Here is a 13422-nt window from a genome sequence, read left to right as displayed (position 1 = left end):
CAGCACTTGGCTGTACCAATGGCATTTATTACCGGCACACATGATGAATGTGCTTACCGTACTTATTCCCATAGAGATAAGACAGGAAGAAAGCTGTAAGTGAATTAGCTCTTATTTTCTTCTCTCTGTCTGTATTTCTGTCTTTCTCCCTAATTAAAAAGCCAAATCAGGAGTTTGAATGCACAAACTGTGTCTGCCTGTGACATTCTCAAGCCTAATCCTCATTTTAGCCCTGTTTCCTCATCTCTCTCTCTCTCTCTCTCTCTCTCTCTCTCTCTCTCTCTCTCTCTCGACTCCTGACTCCAAGTAGAAAACCACACCAAAATCTTTTCTCCCCAAACACATAGATTTATTCAAATGTACAATTTGCATAATTCAGTATTTACATAATTGATTTGCAAGGAAGCGTTTCTTGAGGTGGTGTTAGAGACCAAGAGGTCTCATCCTGTCACATTTCAGTCGTTTTTTCTGTTTCACTCTCACACGCACGCACACACACACATACACACACACACACGCACACGCATGCACACACTGTTGGCAGACCATTGAGGTTTCAAGTCTAAATCAAGCATGAAGCGTTGTCAAGCTGGTGCATCTGGTGACCCATATGGTACAACCACAGCAAACATGATTCAGTTAAGCATAGATAATCAAATATTTTGAGATCCATTAAATCGGCATGCTTAGAAGGGACATTCATTTCACTATGCTGTTAAATGATTTGCCCCTTTCACCTTTAAAATAGTTTTGTATATCCACGACGTTCTAGTTCTGGTGGCATGCATTGAACATGTAGCTCAACCTTAGCTCTAGAGATGCACCGATTACAACTTTCTAGGCCGATTCCGATTTTCTTTGAGTTAGGCCAGCCGATACCGATTTTAGCCGATTTGATTTTTTCTAACCACTTTACAGCACACACAAATATTTATTTTCTATCTTTTCTTTACTAGAACATTTTACACAGAACATAGAACATTTTTTGAACAGATAATGGATCACTATAAAATAGAACTATATAAAAAGATACAGAAGTGATCAGAACTATTTGAGGATATGCTGAAGAAGCATACTGGCTGCTTTAGTAGGAGGAAAGAGAGCAGGTCTTTAATGTATGTCTTGACTATGACGTGAGGAAAATGGAGGGTCATTTTGGCGGTTGAGGGGTGATTGTTAAGATTGTTATTGTAAGCATAATTTGATGATAGTTCTCTGCTGGGTCTACTATCCATGTAAGTTTCACTAGTCATTTTACTGGCAGTGTAGAATGAGGGACAAATGTTGTTGCTATGGTTACCTGCTGTTTAATATATCCACGGCATATCCATATGTGATGTTTATAGACACCTACAAGCCAGTTAGTCTGTGGATAAGAGCTTTATCTTGGTACAAGTCTTGGGGAATATATGAGCCTTAGTCTATTTGGAATACTTTCCTGGTCGTGTTTTTGCTAGCTCAGTTGATCCAGACTCTTAATGTGCAGATTGAGGCTGCTGACTGTTGGTCACCAGGGAGCACAGAGCCACTAAAACAACAATGAGTGGGTGTACCTGAAATGCCATTGTCTGTTATGGCCCATGGACTGCACCAAACTGCTTGGGTCTGTGTTTGTCTGCATCTGTATCGCAACAAGCCGCTTCACCTCTTCAGAAGTCTATCACCTATGGAAATGGGACCTCTACACTTCTGTGAGCACTCTATGGTGGTCCACACACACACACACACACACACACACACACACACACACACACACACACACATTCAGTTTAGGGCCTGCCACCAAAGTGCAGGGAGGTTAAACAGATGGCATCGGTTGTATCCGTTACAAAATTACCCAATACACACACGCATTCTGCAGCAACCGGCTTTGTGAGTTCACCTCATTTAACTGAATGGTGTTTTTATGAGGCATGGCAACATTAGAGCCACCCACTGCTCTAATCTCTCCCTTTCTGTTTTGTTTCTAATGCTGGACTGGGAGCACTTGGTTTGAGTGGGCAAGTCTAGACACATCCAAATACGGTGCCCTGTTTGCATATTTATATATATAAAATACTGTCACACTGTGTAATATTTTATGGCTGCATTCAAGACTCATACTATCAATTATCATAAAAACAGATAGTAGGCTGCTAGTTGTCAGTTCTGACTGGTCTACTAAGAGCTATTGAAATAGACAATAAACCTACATCTTTATATCATAAACCTTTTAAATATTAATGTGCAAGCTGAAAATTGGCTACGTTTAATTATTACTGATTTCAAACGTTTGGTTTTCATTGTGTTGGTGGGTTTCTGGATTTTTGTGAAAGCAATACTTTCACTTCACCTTCATTGGATGCTAGGCCAAAGGCACGTTCTGTGGCATACAAGCTCCAACTGTCTTGTCGTGAGCTTTATCCCTATACGAGGTACAAGCTCAGTGACTTTTCATCTGTTGCTTTTCAGCTAAGTGGTCAATGCACAAATTAGTTAAATAACCACAATCAAGTTTTTATTGCATGGATTTCATGTCAAAGTATGGGAATTATGGGTTAAAGTGCTCATATTATGCTTTTTGGCTTTTCCCCTTTCCTTTATTGTGTTATATATCTTTTTGTGCACGTTATAGGTTCACAAAGTGAAAAAGCCCAAAGACCACCCCAAAGGGACTTACCAACAGAAAACACTGTTCACTAACTGCTCCAAATAGCTCTATTGTAGTCCAGCCTTTACTTCCGTGACGAGCATGCGTCACTTTGTAACACGTTATAATGCTCGCCTAGCTGCTAGCATAGCACTCCCTCATACTCTGCAACTGACTAGCTAGCAGTACTTACTGCACACGTGCGACTCCCAACAAAGATGGTACAGAAGTGAGATGTCTCACTCTGTAGCTAAAACAGAGAGCTCAATACACAGGGTGAAAAGAGGAGCTGCAGCCTTGTGCAGTACAACAAATATATGGTGTTTTCTGAAAATTAAACCACATAAACCTATTCCTGTACAACCTCTAAATACAACTATGAACCTGAAAATTAGCATAATATGAGCACTTTAAAACCTATTCTCTTCTCTTGATATAATTCAACATGTGTCAGTTAGTGTTAACATATATGTTTTACAAATACTGGTTTCTGAACAACAATCAAGGAACTTCTCAGTTCAAGGCACTGTAGAGAAACCAGACAGATGGGTGGACAGGGCAGGGGGTGTGGATGGAAGGCTGACATGCAGAGAGGATGTGCCAGACTCAGACCAACAACATCCTGAATATGTGGAAAACAATTTGAACTGCCTGTGCTGACCGGATAACCAATGTAATGATTAATGAGGAGATTTTCATATGTTTTCATATGCATATTGGGACAGATTGGATGTGTTATGGAACTGTTGGAGGCCAAAATTACATCTCTCACAACATCCACAAGTAGGACAACATGTGCAACTTGTACATAATGTGTGTTGATTACTCTTTGACTTGCTGTATTAAACTTGTTCCCTTTATATCACTTTCTTCTAATGCTATCTCTTTCTCTCTGCTGCCTGTTCTCTCATTTTCCTCCTCATTCCTGACTGTTTATATATCTTTACTTCACCTCCCTTCTTATTTTCCTTATTATACCTGTCTTTTGTCCTTTCCTCTCTTTGTCTCTATCATCTCTATACCCACCCTGTGCCTTCCCTATACCTTCTACCGTCTCACTAACCCCTGCTCCTATTCTTCCTCCTAGCCAGCAGATTTGGATGCCTGGGTAAGCAACACTACCATTGCTTTTTTACACTTGTTTTTTCTTCTCTCCACCTCTTCCTTTCGCTCTATCCTTCACTCTCTCTCTTCTCTATTCAAATGTCATGTTTTCATTGTGCATTAAAGCAAGGCTGCTGCCGCTACCATTCCACACAACAACACTTTGGGAGGTATTCAGCTAGAAAATTACACATCATCTGTGGTGCTAGCAGAGGTGATTTTACACACACATACACACACAGCCCTTAAGCATCAAACAGCCGCTGCAGAAAGTGCAGTGAGCACGGTATAGGGATTTACAGATATGCTCTATTAAGTTAGGATAAGATTAGATTGGATTACAATAAATGCAATGGCAATCTGCGTGTAATTAGGTGTGTCTACACGCCTGTATTCACCATACCTGCAAAGAGCACAGAAGAAGAGTAGATCATCCATAGAAGATGGTGTTGCTCCATCTGATCTATATCACACTCACTAATGCACAACTCGGGTACAGCAATCTGTCACCATTACACCATGGCATAACTGTGTGTGTGGGTGGGTGGGTGGGTGGGTAATACACACTGTCTATTTCAATGCTACATCAATCCATGCCCCCTTGCTGCCTTTTTCTACAAAACTCCCAGCTTCACTGTGTTCATGCACCACCAAATGTTCATACTGCTGTAGCACTGTTTCACTCATTACCCTTATTGGTTAGAAACAATATGTGTTCATGAGTGGCCAAGCACTGATTGATCAACATTTTAATATGCAGGCACACATATGTAAACCTCTTCAGATCAATTGTGTGAATGCTGAAGAGAATTCAACCAACCTATCCTTTTATGCATTTTAGCCATAATATGTCAGTCCCTCCAGGATTTCGCGATGTCGCGATCGCGCCAATTCACACCAATTCAACCAATCACCGCGAATTTGATGTGCCTCGCAATTTTGACCAATCACCGCAACTTTTCCGCAAATTTGACCAATACCCTGAAGTTTCCCTCGACTTCAACCAATCCCAGCAGTCCCACATGTGTCTGAGAGCCAATGACCAAGCAGGAGTGAGAACGGCCACGGGTTGATCATTTCCTTGTTTCTGATGAAGACGAGACGTGTGTGACTGACTCGAACATCTCACATTTACCAACAAAATGTACAGCGAAAGACCGTGCAAAACATTTCAGACCGTTCTGCCACCCTGTATACATTTTAACATTAATGTAACGTTTTTTCTCTCTAAAGTCGCTGAAAGCGGCTGCTGTTTCAATCCTGTCAGCTCTCTGCAGTGGGAGGGGCTGCTCAGTTCCCCCCGCGACTGACACGCACGCACACACACACACACACACACACACACACACACACACACACACACACACATACATGGTAAACGATGACCTAAATTGAGGACAGCTACCCTCGTTATTGTAAGTGCAATGATAAGTTAAAGTCCAATAAGTAACGTTACTTTATCAAATCGTATGAATGTGTGTCCCAGGCCAGGTTAGGAAATTAACTAACAATGTAAAGATCAACAAGCCACTGACACATATGTTCAGATTTGATTCATTCAATAAATTATTTTTTGTCTTAAATCCACCAGCCATTTTCATGTTATACCAACATTTGCAGCATCCTGAGCCTTTTTAGTAAGGTTACATAGGAAATCTCAGCCGCGAAATCAGGCATTTTGGGCTGCAACAATCTCAAAAAAAGGGCCGCGAAATCCTGGAGGGACTGATATGTGATTCAGATTGTGCAGTTGTTGAAGTCCTCTTTTGATCTGCTGCACACTCTTCCTACCATGACCAAACTTCTGACAGATGCATCTAAACACTTCACTTCAATTTAAAAAAAACATACACATACTGTATCTACATTTTCTAACTCAAAGCGGAATTGAATACCATTCAATGGTATTCAATTCCGTTTGAGTTAGAAAATGTAGATACAGTATGTGGTATGTTTTTTTTTTTTAAATGGATCAAGACACTGCACCACACCCTAGTGCAAAAATACATCACTCTGGGTCTGTCCATGCAAATGTATGACCATTGCTTTTATGTTTCAAGAGAAATCCTTCTTTGTAATATAAAGAGTGAAAAATATGAAATGAGATGGATTAGTAATGCACAGTGAGTGAAAACATTGAGCTGATGGTATGGTGAAGTATAGTAGTCGGCTTGCTATTGTCCTATTGTCCTTGGATCATACACATCTCCTTTGACTATCTCTGTTATTTTCTTTTTGCAGTGCAATAGCTCCTTATTACCCTTTTTCTTTCTCTGTTCATGATGTTTGATAAATATTTATCATAAAGGAATCCCTTTTCATTCCACTTTATGGGATTGTGTAATGATATTGACACACTGTGAAGCCTAATGCTGTTAAAACAAGGAGTCTCCATCCCCTTACTCATGTTACACCTTCTAGTAAAACTTACCTCAAAAATGAATCTTCTATTTTAAACCCCCCTAGTGCATGTACATTTCTAAAGCTGAACTGGCAACTTGGTTTCACAGTGTATCTTTTTGACGTCTGCCTCCTATCTTTCTCTACTTGCATGCTGCTACGCTATAGCCCTAACTATGGGTCTTCCTACAGCCATCTGCCATCTTGCTGCCTGTCAAAGCTTGGCTCAGCGGGCATATTAAATCCTTTCACCTCCACCTAACGCCAGCATCGCCCTGTCAGGCCGTGCCGCCGGTGTACCAGTCACATGCCACCTGAGTAGTTTTGTAAGTTCTGTTACATTAGATGGACCCGCTAGTAAATACCATTCTTTTGTTTTTTACTTTGTGGTGTAAATGTGATGCACTTGTCATATTATTAAAGATTCAAGCATCAAAGAAATCAAGCATCATATAATTGTGATATACTGTATTCATAGAGTGGATGTATGAGGTAACACATGAAAAGTTGCACATAAAAAAATAATGCATTGAAAAACATGAACTTTCAATTAAATGCTTTAAACACACACTTAGTGAGGGTATAATCCTTTTACAGTGATCTCCTAAAATGTCTGTGCTGTTAATCTGTTTTTAGATTAAACTATTTTATGTTGTTTGCTCACTGGTACAGAAAAGATCTATCTAATGTACCATGTAGCTTAGCTTGCATTTAGCTTGCATTTGGTAAAGAATTGGTGTGGGTGTGTGGTAGTGTGGAAACAGTAGTTACATTTTACTGGATCATGAAGTAGAGATGATTGATACTTTGAACTATATAATATATCATAGGTGAGGTGTGTATTCAATACATTTTTTTTTTTTTTTTTTTTTTTTTTTTTTTTAGAAAACACTACTGTATTATAGTCACGTTTTCTGAGTCTCTAGGGTAGTGAAAGCAACCAGTCGCCTCATTTCTTCTCTCCCTAGCATTTACCCCTGGCTGCTGTCACATGTGTGTGGCATGCTCATAAGCAAAGAAGTGAATGTGATGTTTTAGGCCATTCATTTCAGTAATTCTACCCACTTAGTAACTATGTCAATTTAAAAATTGGAGAATGAAATATAATAACTAGTACCTGGATTGATTTCCTTCTCCACCTTATTTGCCATGCAGTCAGAATTGAGTATTTACACAAGCCTACACAGGTAATATTAGTGTAGTAAATTGTCATCTGTCAATATGAAGAACTTCTACAACAGCTGTTTTTCATAATATGCCATATTTAAAAAAATGATTTTTTTGTCTTATTATCTTCTTCTACTCTCTCTTTCTCTTTCTCAGGCCAAACAACTGGGGAAGAAAGAGAAGGAACTGACCAGCATATCCAGCTTCTATAAAGAGCAACTAGAAATACTGGAGAAAAAGGTAAGGACCATTTTGCATCTTATAAACACCATTTAAAGGAAATAGCCAGAACTCAATGGAAAGGCTAGCTCGCATTAGATTAGTTGCATTGCATTAATTGCATTCCAAGATGTTTGATCAAAATCTATTTTTTCTTTGGAGGTCTTTTTGGTGGGAGCTTAGAGAGCGAGATACTATCACTTTTAGCACTCATTTTGAAATGTGTAACAGGGAGACCTCACTAACGAGATAAAAACATCCCTTTGGCTTTCACTGAAAAGGAAGTCTACACACATCAGGACTATCAAAACAAGTCTTAACGTGACATATTACTCCTCGGAGAATAAAATCTTGTTGAAACCCAAGACACTTCCCTATCTTGGAAATGTCAAGCCCACATGCCAATGTCAAAATGTAAATGAATTGTAAGTTTCAGCAGGCAGATGAGAGTCCCCACTCACTGTTGATGGACCAGCACTCAAGAGAGGTTTCACAGTGCTGACTCTCGGAGAGCTTCAGTTGTCTAATCAAATGTACCATGCTTTTCTCATCACTATGTCCTTTTGCCAGCAACTCTGTGGTCTTTTTAAAAAAGAATGGGGAAAAAAATAAAAGCAGAGTTTGTTGGGTGCTTTTAAGAAATTACGACCTGTGTTCCCTTCATCTGAGCACTAATGTGTCGTTGATATTTTGTACCCTGTAAAAGCCACAAGCACAGTGGTTTGATAACTGTTTCTTGCTTACAGAGTGAACTTGGGCAAATTTGTTAAAAGACTTTGTGTGAAACAAGGTTGGTACTGGTGTATGATTTTAGGGCAGGAAAAAACTGCTTTATGCTTTTAGGGATGGACAGAGGTTAGAAGAAAGGACGAGAGGCAGAAGAGTAAAATTACACTGCGAGTGAAGAAACGCACAGAAAAACCCAGATGACAGGGACACACGAATGTAAGACGTATAGGAAATACTGCGTGAATATTAAACGAAACGGGCCGGCACACTGGACTGCAGGCTGCAGAGTGTGTTTACCCCTGTGACCACCAGCAGCCCTTATCCTGTCATGTTGCTTTATACGTCAGCGGAAAACACAGTCAATTGTTGGCTGAAAGAACCTTCTAGTTCCTTCAAAATAGGTCTGGGGAATTAAAAGACCCCAGAACCGCAGTCGAAATGCAGCTATACAATCTCTTCCCCCCCTTGGCCCATCCTGTCTCTCCTCTCACACCCACAACTCTCCCTCCAGTATTCAGTAGACAGTCTTTGGGACTTGACTCTCCCTCTCCCCGGCTCTCCCTCCGTCCGGCAGGGCCCATCAGGCAGACAGGGGACCTTATCTAGTCCCTGGCACTCGCCTCCTTAAGGCCTCTGAGAAAACCTTTTACATAGCCAAGTTAAATGGAAGGGCCCCTGCACATCGTGCGGCAAGCAGCACATGCTGCAATGCTTGACGGAGGAGACTGATTGGCAGAAGAGTGGAGGATGCTCTATCTTTCTCCGCTCGCCGCCACAGTCAGTTTTTCTATTGCTTTTTTTCACCCCTCACTTGCTCGCAGCTGACCTGCATGCGGATGAGGGAGTGAAAAAGACGGGGACTGAGAGCAAGAGATAAAGAGGCTATATGGACTGTGCATTAAACAGTCCATCCTGAGCCAGCGCCCTGAGCCGGCGTCCATTTCCTTCTCTTCCTTCATTTTCCAATCTAGCACTCCATTCATTCAGGCCTCCTTTCATGCCCCCTTTCCTTTACACTGCCTATTTTTCTTTACTTTTACACTCTCATACCTGTGTCAAATACCAGTTGGGCTGAAATAAATGGCCACTTAAAAATTGAATTGTGACTGACACAGGTCATAAACATAAATGGAAAACACAATTTTAAACAGTGACATGTCTCAATTTTTACATAAATTAGGATCCAAGCATGTGAAGACAGCTTTACATTGCTCTGTCACCATCAGTATTGTATTAGATCCTGTTAATGCAAAGCAGAGATTTATAGGTGTCGAATGACATTATCTTTGTGTGAATATCAGTCTATGGTTTTATTCTTTAAAAGATTTAAGAGGTCTGAGCTTTTCCATACTACAAAAACACACATGCACAAGCAAACACTCATGCTAATGCAATTGCCCCAATATGTTGATGATCTGAGGCAAAGATTTAAGCCAAAGGCAAGAGCAGCCAGATTAGAAGGAGAATCCACAGATAATTGGAGTGTGATCCTCCTCTGAATCAACATTTTACTCTGGCTTAGCAGCAGTCCCTTCTAACTGTGTGCATGTGCCTGTGTTGTGACAGGTTTGTGTGTATGCTGTCACTTCAGAGGTAATTGTGATAGAGTGGCCAATCCACTGCACAACTTTGCATTTCCTCTCTTCCACACACATACAGGTTGACACACTAAAAGGCATCCCAAGACTGAAAGTGAAACACCCCCCAAACATACCACTACATCCTCTACTCCTCCTCACTCCCAATCCTTTTCCTCTTCGTTTATGTGGGGATGCCTCCCTAATCTCTTCCCAGTGTACAGGTGGAGTATATCTGTCTCCCTGTGGCAACATGCCCTGGGACTTTGTAAACAAGTCTCAGTTTAAAATTCACCTCTTTTAATCCCTCCCCCCTCCCTTGTCGACTGCTGCCTCCAAAAGAAAAAATGAATCCCCCTTCGTTCAAGCGTGGAGCGTGAAACAACCCCTCCCTCAAAATCCTGACATCAGCCCATCTCAATCCACAGCTGCTAGAGGGTGTTCAGATGAGTGTGCATGCAAGGATCATCTGAACATAAGTATTCACATACAAACACATGTATGCAAGCTTACACACACGCAGCACACATGCACCCACACTAATCCCCTCCATGTGTTTTTCCAACACCCCCAAAACCTTGCTTTCCCCCCATTGAGGTTTATCATCCCCCCTTTCTGTCTCTCCACATTGGGCTTTTGTCCCCATGGGTGCAAATGACTGGGAAGAGCTCAGAGTGTGTGTGCCAGTGATAGTGCTGCCACTTCTCTGGTGTAATGCGAGCTGAGCTGGGGCTGTTGCTCTGGGTCTGTTTTATCAACAGACACAAAAAAAAAAATGTTGAAACACACAAAAGCTACGCACAGCCTTACAGTTCCTCAATATTTTTACTGGATAAGCTGTACCTGTCAGTCCAAACTCTACATTCACACTTCTTGTCTCCTCATTTCCCCCATATTTCCCGTTCTATTAGCAAGATGGGGCCTGATAGTTGTATCACTAACTTCTGGTACTACATCCCTCCCATAAAACTGACCATTTTGTAAATATCCATGTTTGAATAGAGTTGTTTGGCTGTTAGTGTGCATTTGCATGTTTGTGTGAGAGGGACAGACAACATGCTTTGGGCATAACAGGAAATGTGAATTAGTTCCCATTTAGAAGAGGCTCTAAATTGTGAGATTTCTGAGAATCTCTCCAGAACACATGATTTACAAGTTTGCTTTCTAATGTTGGACTTGGGTTATGGGAGTGAGAATATTTTTAGATATGTGGCCATGTTTTACCAAACCAGGCAACAAGGTAAAATGCTTAAATTTGCAAAGCACTGATTTTAAGCTGTGATGGCAATTTCACCAATTAAATAAAAAAAAGAAAAAAGCATTAAAGTACAGGAATTCTATGATTTTATAGTTTTATTTTGGCCTTGATTTGACAGAGGATAGTGTAGAAATGGGGGCGAAAGAGAGGGGGGTATGACATGCAACAAAGGTCCCAAGGCCAGAATCGAACCCAGGAAGTTGCGGTTGAATGGTTGTAACCACTCGGCTACCAAGGCGCTTTGATTTCATAGTTTTTGTGGATGAGTGCTAACCTGGCACACCAGATGGGTTTTTTAGTTTAATTGACAATGCTCAAAAGAGTTTCTTTGCTTTTTTGTCCTCGTTTCTTTCCCCACCTCCTTGCTTTTTGTAATTCGACAATCCTCTTGATATGCTGTTTTTCATTTTATTTTACAATCCTCTTGATGTGTTACTAAAACACTTAAGTATATCTTGCCATTTTGTGTTGTACTTAGCTGTACTTATGATTTCGCTTTATTGACTAATGATGGCCTAGATGCAACATTTTGTACAATGTGTTCTGTATTATATTTGTAGTGGTATACCCCTAGAGGCCAGGTAAAAGAAATCATGCTCTCACCTATGCATACCTGCAAATTATAATCACTTTGTCTTTTTGTGTCACTACACCCTGAGGAAGGCTCAAGCCGAGCGTTGGTGTATTTTTAATGTCTTGCCCTGTTAATTAAAGGCCTTTTTTCACTTCCTTTTTTTTTTTTTACCAACCTTGAGTGCCTGGACATGGGTTTTTTTTTATGACTTTTCTAGTCATAATTCTTCACCAGATTGTTTATAACACAGAACCATCTGAGAAGCTGTCATTGGATAATGTTTGGGAAAGGGCAGGCACTTTCAGAAAAATACCTGGCAGGTGATTGGATGAACCATCCGTCTATCACTTTCGCCATTGTTGTTTTGAACAAACGGTCGCGGCCGTCACACATACCTTAGCCACGCCTGCAGCTGCCAGTAGCTCCTTCTAAATCTATAAATAAATCTTTATTCTCCAATTTAATATATTTTATTATATATTTTTTATACTGAAGCTACAATTTAAACCAGTAGTTCAAACTGTGGTGGTTATTTTAAGGTTGTTACTTGTGGGTTTTTCCCCCCGACCAATTCCTTGTGTACTACATTCTCTCCTCTAGCTAACTCTCTCTTGGCATTGGAAAGGTGCAAACTAGGAAAAGGAGTGGGAAGCAAGAACTAGAAAAGAGATGACCCCCTCGCTTCCCACCATGCTATCATTGCAAAATGTGTTCATTTGTTTATCTTCTTCCAAGTCGGAAGCACTATATCAGCTACTGCCTGACCCCACCGAACCCACAAGATAGAGCCTTGTTAGGATGCACCAATCATCAGTGAGAAGTTAACGTTACCTTTAAACCATCTACTTGCTGCTTGATGCCCTACTCTCTATGTCCTGCATAATCTGAGACACCCTGTGGAGCCTTATTTTTTATCTTTTCTAGAACAATGAAAGTCCCACAAGGCAACTTCAGACTTTCAAGTTTCAGTTCGGCTTTCCTCTGCTGAGTGTATTCACTGAGCCCTTGACCTGAGGCTAAGACTCTAACATGTGGCTAACTTCTTACCACATATTCCCAGGGAGCCAGCCAAAGTATCAGCTAACTCCCCTTCAACAAGAAATGAGACTTAATGTGTATTTAATGTCCATGAATCCAGGGCTTAGTTTCTAGCACTTTCAAATGAAGGTATTTATTGGTAATGTTTAATTCTTAGTAGATTAATAAACCACCTGAGGTCTGGAACTGTCTTTTATTGTAAAGGTAAAGGATGCTGCGATTAATTATACTTCCAGTCCTTGGAGCTGCAGTCTAGGTGTGGTATTTAAACCTAGTCCAGATATTAGCAAAAGGGAGACTTGGCAACAAGAGAAGTATAATTCTGAGTCCGATCCTGGGCAATCTAATATAACACATATATAACATATGTATCACATAACTGGAAGGGATAAAGTCTTACACCTAGGGATGTTTGGCGTTGTGCATTACAGTTACAGCCAGTTGACAAAAGAAAGGTAATCTGTACACATTGGACACATTAATCAATTTCTTTCTAATATACATTGTCTTTAGCTTGGTTCCAGATCACAGAATAGCTGCTTTTGTGATTAAAATAGCTGTTGTGCTAATTGTCTGTTTCCGAGCCAATCCAAACTTTGTAGGCAGAATTAAGAATGTCGTCTTCCAGCACCAAAGCCACAAAAATGGCAACAAACATAGCAAAGTGTGGATGAGATCACCAAAGTGATGTAGGTTTTTGTAAATCAACAGAAAATCAACAGAAATA

The 13422-nt window shown here is 40.6% G+C and overlaps 1 protein-coding gene across 2 annotated transcripts in view; it reads left to right on the top strand.

Moving 5' to 3' along the window:
- Window positions 1-13422, top strand: part of chchd6b (coiled-coil-helix-coiled-coil-helix domain containing 6b) — a 66111-nt gene that overhangs the window by 17965 nt on the left and 34724 nt on the right. The window contains exons 5-6 of one of the 2 annotated variants that reach the window (XM_078248072.1): window positions 3717-3737; window positions 7457-7540. In XM_078248072.1, the coding sequence (XP_078104198.1) occupies window positions 3717-3737; window positions 7457-7540 (105 nt within the window). The remainder of the gene's footprint in view (window positions 1-3716; window positions 3738-7456; window positions 7541-13422) is intronic. The other variant, XM_078248073.1, reaches the window with a different exon arrangement.

The sequence above is a fragment of the Sander vitreus genome, chromosome 4, assembly GCF_031162955.1.
Source record: "Sander vitreus isolate 19-12246 chromosome 4, sanVit1, whole genome shotgun sequence".
Classification (NCBI taxonomy): domain Eukaryota; kingdom Metazoa; phylum Chordata; class Actinopteri; order Perciformes; family Percidae; genus Sander; species Sander vitreus.
This window is presented reverse-complemented; position numbering and strand designations above follow the sequence as displayed.